Genomic DNA, 9043 nt, shown 5'->3' with positions numbered 1-9043 from the left:
CTCAGAACCTTATGCCGTGGCTGTCATTTCAACATTAGGGAAGAGAAGAAGGGAGGGAGTAAAGAAAAGGATGAGGGAGAAAAGAAAAAGCAAGCGTGGAGACAAACACTCCAGCCTAAAATAGGCCAAGACCATCTGTCCTTCTTTTAAAAATTTGCATTTTACTTATCACTGTAAAATTAACGCATACCACCCCAACACACTCAGCTGGAGGATTGTTCAGGAAAACCTGCAGAACGTTTCCCATTCTTCTGCTGTCCTCCTGTGCTCTCCCTCCTCTCCTTCCTGTCTAGCCCACCCTCTCGGCAGCTGACAATTCCTCCCTCCATTTGAAGGCCACAGACAGGAAACGAATCAACAAGAAAATAAAACCTCAAAGAAGGAAAACTGAAGTGAATGCCTTGCACCACATCACGTTGCAGAAAGCCACTTCAGTAGCAATGAACAACAGAGAGCTCTGAGGGGTAGCCACCTTTCACCTCAGAAATCACAGAAAGCCCTGAAGGTACTCCTCCTGTCTTAGGTTTCCCAGATAAGCGTCTGAAGTACTTTATGACGGAGCCTGAAGATTTCAGATACTAGTCTGGATTTTAGAAGGTGTAAACAAATCACTTAAGAGGGAGCACTAGAATGTCCCTCTTAGTCAGACGTCTAATCCAAGGGCCTGTGGGGGAGGGTTGCTGCAGGAACGTGTTGGGGGAGGACGGGAATGGTGGAGGATCAATTATAACTCTACTCAGGAGCAAAACAAAACAGAAATCAAAACCTGTGAAGTCGCTTTTGTTTGCCTCTGGAGTGGAAAGGGGCATGAGTCCGAAGCAGTGGCCAGCAGGCACTTGTGCCGGGCCCTGTCTCCACTCTACCCCTGCCAAACGTCGCTGGCTCATTTCTGTCTGCTGCTGACCTCCTGGGCTTTTCCAAGTGAGACCTGCCCCAGATGTCCAGGAATCTGCTGAGCGCATGATATGGCCAAGCAGAGCCATTTGATCTTCTGTCTGAGATCTGGACTGATTTGAGAGCAAACAAAGTAGGGGTGAGGATGGGGGAGGGTATGGGTCTGTATGTGTTGGCAGGAGAGATGTTGAGAAAAGAGGAGAAGAGGTTAGCAACCTTACCACTTCCTAACCACCGCGCCTACACTTTTTCTGGAAAGAAGCCCTGGAACTCAGGCTGCTAGGCTCACAGACCAGCTGTGGCCCATTGGGTCCCTGAGGGGCCCAAGGTAACCTGAACTACTGTGGCCCAGCACAGCCCTCATAACACTGGGGTGAAGGTAGAATGCTCTGGTCCTCGCTTCACCCTGCCCCCTTCCCCCCCCACCCCGTTTCCACCTTTTCTGTGTTCCTTCCAACCTTTCAGTGGTAACTCCTCCTCCCAGAGCCCATTTCTCTCCCACTGCCTGTGTTTCTTTTACTAGAGGATGCAAAGCTCATGATCGAATTCACACGGAGGAGTTAGTAAGAGATCCCAGAGGCATATGCATTTCCAATTTTAAAAGAAAATGCTGGTAGAGATAATATTGGGGTGAGGGACACTTCTAATGATCTGATGATTTAAATGACTGCTTTCTGTAGGCAGGCCCTGGCTGGGTGGAGATGGGTCTGGGCCAAGCAGGAGAGTGAGAAGTTTTGAGGTAGAACAAGAGACCCCCCGAGGGAATGTCCTCCTTATTGAGTCTCATTCCCAGGGTCCTGTTGTCCTGTTCGTGTCACCGGGTAGATCCCAGCCAGAGAGGTGGGGTTTCATTTGTCAGCGTTCAGATTCAGGAATCAAATGACGTTTCCAGAAAAGGAAACTGATGAGTAATAAGCTTGAGGGGTGGGGAGAAGGGCTGTTTATTTCCTCTCTTCAAGTCAACTAGGTCCCCTTAGGGCTCTGATATCTGTGGTGACTTGTCTACTCCAATGCACAACATGTGGCAACTGCTACCACCAACGGCTCTGCTGCTTCTAGGTAAGTCAGAATCACCCTGCCTGGGAGTTGAGCTCAAAATGCCCTGGGTTCAGCAGACATCCCTTTTCAGGCAAGGGATGAGACCCCTACCAAGGGATAGGACTCCTTACCATGTCTATAGATCTAGATTTAGCTTCTAGGACAAAGCTTCAAGCGTTAGAGATGTGGAGAATTGCTGGCCCTGATTTGGGCATAATCAGGAGGTGAAGGGAGACGTGAGATCTCCATTACTTCACCCCTCTGGGTCTCAGTTTGTCTATCTATAAACTGAAGAGTATGGACTAGATGGTCCTGAAGGTCTGTCTCTTCCATTCTCACATTCCAGTGCTCCTCTCTAAGTCTTTTAATTTCCTCCCTTTCCAGGGGATTTGGGGTGAGGTTGTTTTTATGGTTTGATTCAGGGATATTCGATCTGTACCCTTAATCTGGGAGTTCGAACGGGGACCACAGAGTGAGGGAATGGTGTTGAAAACAGGGGCTTGGGTGGACAAGGGAGTAGGAGGCACAGACATTGGAGACCAGAGGACAGGCAATGGGAGAGCTATCCACTATATTTATCTTGATTCTTGGGAACACAGGCCTCCCAGGGCAGAGGTGGGCAGGGGAGTTTAAACTCTCTCCACACTCCAGTCACCCTGATCTCTGCTGCTGCTCAATATCTGTTTCACTCTTTTTTCTTACAGTTTCAGCTGGCACGCAAGCTGGTGAGTTTGCTTCGTGGTTGTGGATGGGTCAAGTGAGGAATGTAAATGTGCAATAGCCACAGGGTATTAGGAAATGTGCATAGGAAATTGCTGATGTGGGGCTGACAGGGGTAATTCCCCCAACACAGTAGGGCTTGGCCCTATGCTTCTCTGGCCAGTTTCGCTCAAGACAAAGAGAGACCAAGAAGGAGGCCAGGGCTTCCCTGGTGGCGCAGTGGTTGAGAGTCCGCCTGCTGATGCAGGGGACACGGGTTCGTGCCCCGGTCCGGGAAGATCCCACATGCCGTGGAGCGTCTAGGCCTGTGAGCCATGGCCGCTGAGCCTGCGCGTCCGGAGCCTGTGCTCCGCAACGGGAGAGGCCACGACAGTGAGAGGCAAAAAGAAGGAGGCCAAACCTCTCCAAGCCAATATGCTCAGACTGAGTGCTATGCCAAGGCTGAGTTGCCAACTCTCGGTTCGCAATGGGTTTTGAGCCTCCCTGGGAATGCCAGTGTAGGGCTGGCTCATTTCCTGCCCTTATCTACATTCTCTTGACTCCTCAGCAGATCTCCCAAAGGCTGTGGTGCTCCTAGACCCTCAATGGGACCGGGTGCTCAAGGATGACCACGTGACTCTAAAGTGCCAGGGGGACTACCCTCTTGGAGACAATTCCACACAGTGGTGGCACAATGGGACTCTCATCCCAAACCAGGCCTCCAGCTACTTCATCACAGATGCCAAAGTTGAGGATAGTGGAGACTACAAGTGTCAGACAGTCCTCTCCACACTCAGCGACCCGGTGAAGCTAAAAGTCTACGTGGGTGAGTAGGTGAAGGGGAAAAGGGAAATCACTAATAAATGGTAAAAAAAAAAGAGGCCCTGAAAGACTTGAGAAGCACCGGAAGATGATGTTCCTGGGGCTTAAAACTAAGATGAGATGATCTGTAGTCCTACTGAATTATATCAGATTGTAGTCCTAGCTATAAGTAGGCCTTAGGTAAAAAGTCAAAGCCTGGCATATACTACAGGGCTGCTGCACTTCACAATTCCAGGAATGAGCATTCACATAGAATACATACAGCATGCATGGTGTCATCTGAAGGTCAGGGCATGACACTGATGCTCAATAATAGTTATTGAATAAATTAATGAATCCATTTTAGGACCTCAATCTCCTCACTCTCAGACACACAATGCCCTAAGCTACCCCACAAGCCATCCCTAATTCACCATAATCTCTCTCTCCCTCTTCCCATCAATGCCGCACTCAAAATATACACTTCAGCATAAATTTGGCCGTGTGATATCTCTCCTAATAGAGATATATGTACACGTTCAGCCTGCATATTCATCATGGAATCAGTCTTTGTGTATTAACAGAATCCACTCATTAGATGCAAGTAGAAGAAGTATTTCGGAGGCAGAGATCTCTCCTGGTGTCCCTGAAATCACACCACATAGCCCGGTACCTGCAGCGTCACCTTGTTAAGCCAGACTCTATTTTCATGGCTGCCCCATCTGTATATTGTATGTGAGTGGAACAAGTCTGGAGGGGAAGGAGGGCCTAATGAAGGTGGACCTGCAACAGAATTCCATGGAATCTGAAGCTGATTTTCTTGGCTTCTTTGCCTGACTGTGTCATTTAGCTGACAATGTTCTCAGTCTACAGAGCTACAAAGAGGAATGTCTATTATCTAGCTGGGTGAGAGATCGATGGCCACCTATGATCAAATAAAATGGGGAATTACCAACAGGAAGCAATAGACAAATCATATCTGGTAGTTATTAGCTTGTCTTAAACTTGGCTCTAGAAACTGACTTTAGAAGTCTAATCAGTGAGAACTGTTTTAAACTGTGACCAAGAGCATTAACTTCAGCAGGCAAACTCCTAATCATTCTTTAGGACCCATTTCACTTATCTCCTTCTCTGAGAAGCTTTCCTGACTTTCTTTGGGCAGAATTTCTTTGCTCCATTCTCTTTGGTCCTTCAGTCCTTTGTTCTTAGCCTGTTATAGCACTTATCACACTGTATTGTAATTATTTCTATGTCTAGATCACAGATTCTTTGATGTGTCTTAGTCATCTGGGTATCCCCAGTCTGCACAACATAGTAAGTGCTCAATAAAATATTAGTTTAACGAATGTACATATGGACATTCACTGAGTCCCTGACAGCCAGAATGGAACAAGAATGTTCCCCCCAAAGAAACCAGACCATATATATATATATATGATTACATAATATTTAAGTCCATGTTTTTTCTTTTTTTCTGAGCATACATACTTTTTGTATTCTGTCTTTTTAACTTAACATTGTCTGATAAATGTTTTCTCATGTCATTTTTTAATTTTTATGCAATATCATTTTGAATTATTCAGGACAACTTCCTGACCACAATTTCAAGTTCTCTCTGTGGGTGTGGAGCCTGGTTACTTGGCAAGGCAGTTGTGAAAACAAGTACCTTGGTGACATAACATTCTCTCTCAGAGGCTGTGCTCAGTAATGAAGATGGCCTTGCTGAGACGCTATGGCCCTTCAGAAACCACCAATTACCAGCACTACCACACATGCTTTTTTTTTCCCCTCCCTGACTTTTTTTTTTTAAGATTTAATTTAATTTTTTTCTTTTTTGGCTGCACGCAGGCTTTCTCTAGTTGTGGCAAGCGGAGGCTACTCTTTGTTGCGGTGCACGGACTTCTCATTGCAGTGGCTTCTCTTGTTGCAGAGCACAGGCTCTAGGCAAACGGGCTTCAGTAGTTGTGGCTCGCGGGCTCTAGAGCGCAGGCTCAGTAGTTGTGGTGCACGGGGTTAGTTGCTCCGTGGCATGTGGGGTCTTCCCTGACCAGGGATCAAACCCATGTCCCCTGCATTGGCAGGCGGATTGTTAACCACTGCGCCACCCGGGAAGTCCCCCCTCCCTGACTTTTATATTGAGGTCTCCTTCATGATTTCTGCAGCCACTCCTGTGGCCACTCAGTAACCTTCTTCCTGACTGTCTGCAAGAGTCTTCCAATATTCCTACAGCTGTCCATTCCTTCTGAAGTCTACCTTTCCTTTAATTGGGCAAATCATCATTTTCTAATACAATTTTTACTCTTTGATCTAGAACTTACAATGGCTCCTTATTACCTGCCATAGCAAATCCAAGTGTAGCCATTAAGGACACTGCAAATTGCTTCTTACCTGCCTCATCACTTACACCCTATGCTCTAACCTTATGTTTTGACCATGTGTGTGTCTCTCCCTCTCCACCATTAGACAAAAGTTCTTGGTGTGACTTGAGCTCTCTTGCAGGGCCCAGTTGGCTTTTTCCCAAAGAAAGCTATGTTAGGATGGCTCCCAGTCTGGCTTTCCATCATCCCCCAGGATCTGGGTGGTGAGCATCCCCTTCACAAAAGCTTTGCACTGAATGCTGAGGCCCCCTGGGCCTGTGTTCTCATTGTGTCTTTCAGGCTGGCTGTTGCTCCAGGCCCCTCGGTGGGTGGTCCAGGAGGGGGAGCCCATTAAGCTGAAGTGTCACAGTTGGAAGAATACTACTGTACGAAAGGTTCAATTTTTCCAGAATGGCCAAGGCAAGCAGTTTTCTTATCAGAATTCTGACTTCTGCATTCCAGAAGCAAAACTTGAACACAGTGGCTCCTACTTCTGCAGGGGGATTATCGGGAGTAAAAACGAGTCTTCAGAGGCTATGAACATCACTGTTCAAGGTAAGAGATGTGCAGAGCGCATCTAAAGGGCCCAGAGCACCATGTGTGGGGACTCTGCCTTCACACTGGGAAGATGAGTTGGGAGGAGATTGCTGACCATTCCACAGACGTCTTTACAAGGGTCATTCTCATGCAATATCATTTTTAATTATTCAGGACAACTTCCTGACCACAATTTCAAGTTCTCTCTGTGGGTGTGGAGCCTGGTTACTTGGCAAGGCAGTTGTGAAAACAAGTATCTTGGTGCGGAAGTCACATTTCCTCCCCCATAAATATGCCTGTCCTTACCTCATTCTAACTATATCCATAATGTTATCTGTCTCTATCATGCTGGCCCATCATGACCTGTTCTCCTTTCCCCTCCAAGCCTCAAGTCATAGCCAAAAGCGAAGTTGGCAGTAGTGCCTCACTTTCTCACAGAAAGACCCATAACCTGTGTTCTGGCTCTGCTGCTAATTAACCACGTAACTGTGGCCAGTTAGACTCTCTGAACCTCAGTTTCCACTTCTGTAACAAAGACATGCTGACCTTTATTGGGCATCTTTCAATGTGCTGGACACTGTGCTGAGTGCTTCTTTACATGCAACTAGTCTGATGATCATAGTAACCCCTCACAACAACATTAAGAGATCGGTAATATTGACTCTACAGATGAAGTAACTGAGGTGGAAAAAAGGGGGGGGTGTAATTAATGTGTCTCCAAGGGCACACCAAAGATTCAAAGCCTGTATACTGATCCACCAGATAAAATGAAAGGATTGGACAGGCGCCAGTGTCCTATGACAGAATTTTGAATTCCACTAAGTCACTTAGAAAACATCTCCAGTCTCTGTAGTACCATCCTCCAGGGTCAGAGATCCCCTGCCACCGTGCTCCTGGACTTCCTAATTTCACAAAACTTACACTTGTAATCAGACTAAGATGTTTGTTATAAGCAATTTACATGTAGTAAGACAGCAAGATAGCCACACATCTTCTGAGATTTTAACAAAACAATGCCATAATTTGTGTAAAAAATAACTTCATCACAATTTAAATTGAAAATAAATACTCTCAAATAGAGAATGAGAAAGCAAATAATAAAGAAAATGGGGGCAAAATGCCAAAAATTAGTAAATCTAGGTAAAGAATATATGAGAGTTATTTATACTTTACTGGTAACCTTTTTTTTAAGTTTGAAATTAAATCAAAATTAAGAGTTAAAAAAATTAAGACTAAAAATCCACTCTAATGTTACCAGTTTATAGACTACAGTGAGGAATGACTTTAAAATAACAATATTAAGGGCTAAGAGGTTGAGAACAAGCAAATTCTACCTCTTTCCACTTTGGGTTATTAGTTACTGAGCCGTGATAAAGAAATATTATCAATTTTCTGACGGTAAGTAGCAGATTTCAATGGTTCACTTTTTTTTTTTTTTTTAGATTTCCTTTAGTGGGGTAAAAACAATGATTATTATTTTGAGACACAAGAGAAAGTTACTGAATTAAGAAATAGTGTTCTCACACCAACTTAAACTTTGACTACTTTCAGAATTTCACACAAAACCCAGCTACAACCTACCTTGCTCCACGCTATGTCACATACCTCCATCAAACATGAAAACACTTTTGCTCAGGTAGCATTAAGATCCAGACTCAGTGGGAGGAAGCTATGGCTTTCCGCCAGACCCCCCATATTCCTTAGAATCTGTCTCTTAGCAGGTGTCAGAAAGACTTTCCACTGATGACCTCACTGTTTATTCCAAATTTCTGCCTTAACAAATGTCATTTTATTCTCATCCCTCTGCTTCTCCCTTTAGGTCAAGAAAATCCACCAACCAGCTCATCATTCTTTCCACCTTGGCACCAAATCACTTTCTTCCTGGTGATGGGACTCCTGTTTGCAGTGGACACGGGGCTGTATTTTTCTGTGAAGAGAGCCCTTCGAAACTCAAAGGAGGACTGGAGGAATGGCAAAGTCACATGGACTCAGGGCCCTCAGGGCAAATGAGGGTAATAAAAGCAGCATCCCCATCCCATGGGGGTGATAAAAGAAGCATCTCTGAACCTCTTTCTAAATTCACAGCCCCACCATGCCCAACAGGCATCTCTGGAAGCAGCAGGAAAATTACACCTCAGACTCTAGGCTGAGGGTCCTTCACCCAACTCTGTTTTCTCTTGGTCTCCTATGGAAAGGAAAGGACTGTGATCTTCAAGTGCCAACAGTGAAGCCGCAGTGAGCAGCTGCATTACCAGGAATAGAAGTCTCAGAGCGACATGGATGCTTTCTCTATTCTAACCATTCCGTCCCAGCAAAGCAACAATACAGACTCTTGATGATTACCCTTGATGTATGAATATTGTCCTTAAATAAATGGATATGTAAATAAGAGAATTCATGGTTGAGAACCAGCTGGATAGTAGTCTGCATCTGTTGCTTCAGGGCTGGCTGCCTTCAAGACACCCTAAAACTCCTTCTAGACAGACTGTGGGTATGTCTGGGGGGTCTAAGGGAGACAGCAGAACCAATGAAGGGGGTGGCTAAGAAAGAGCAGGGTAGTCCAGGAAAGACCAGAGAAGACCACCAGAGAAGACCACCTAGAATACGAGCCGTGGTAGATAGAGGTAAAAGAAAATCACAGAGGTGATGTAGAATAGAGTTTTTCATGGGAGCCCATGTCAGAATTGGGATGGTCTGCAAGTATACAGTGATCAACC

The 9043-nt window shown here is 45.5% G+C and overlaps 1 protein-coding gene across 2 annotated transcripts; it reads left to right on the top strand.

The window, feature by feature from the left end:
• The first annotated feature begins 1813 nt into the window (after window positions 1–1813).
• Window positions 1814–8717, top strand: LOC112403906 (low affinity immunoglobulin gamma Fc region receptor III-like). 2 transcript variants are annotated; one of them, XM_024751634.1, is made up of 5 exons: window positions 1814–1953; window positions 2637–2657; window positions 3200–3457; window positions 6090–6344; window positions 8146–8717. In XM_024751634.1, the coding sequence occupies exons 1-5, from the start codon at window positions 1905–1907 to the stop codon at window positions 8334–8336; spliced, it is 774 nt and encodes a 257-aa protein (XP_024607402.1). In that variant the 5' UTR covers window positions 1814–1904; the 3' UTR covers window positions 8337–8717. The 2 variants fall into 2 exon arrangements, with proteins under 2 accessions (XP_024607402.1, XP_024607403.1); XM_024751635.1 differs by having other exon boundaries at window positions 1816–1953; window positions 3203–3457.
• The last annotated feature ends 326 nt before the right edge of the window (window positions 8718–9043 follow it).

Source organism: Neophocaena asiaeorientalis, unplaced genomic scaffold (genome assembly GCF_003031525.2).
Source record: "Neophocaena asiaeorientalis asiaeorientalis breed wild unplaced genomic scaffold, Neophocaena_asiaeorientalis_V1.1 scaffold156, whole genome shotgun sequence".
NCBI lineage: Eukaryota > Metazoa > Chordata > Mammalia > Artiodactyla > Phocoenidae > Neophocaena > Neophocaena asiaeorientalis.
The sequence above is the reverse complement of the archived record's forward strand: the minus strand, read 5'-3'. Positions and strand labels throughout refer to the sequence as shown.

Coding starts and splice junctions, on each gene's coding strand:
- LOC112403906 (XM_024751634.1), top strand. CDS start 1,905: ATGCACAACATGTGGCAACTGCTACCACCAACGGCTCTGCTGCTTCTA. Junction 3,458..6,089: donor GAAGCTAAAAGTCTACGTGG/GTGAGTAGGTGA, acceptor TGTGTCTTTCAG/GCTGGCTGTTGCTCCAGGCC. Junction 6,345..8,145: donor TATGAACATCACTGTTCAAG/GTAAGAGATGTG, acceptor TTCTCCCTTTAG/GTCAAGAAAATCCACCAACC.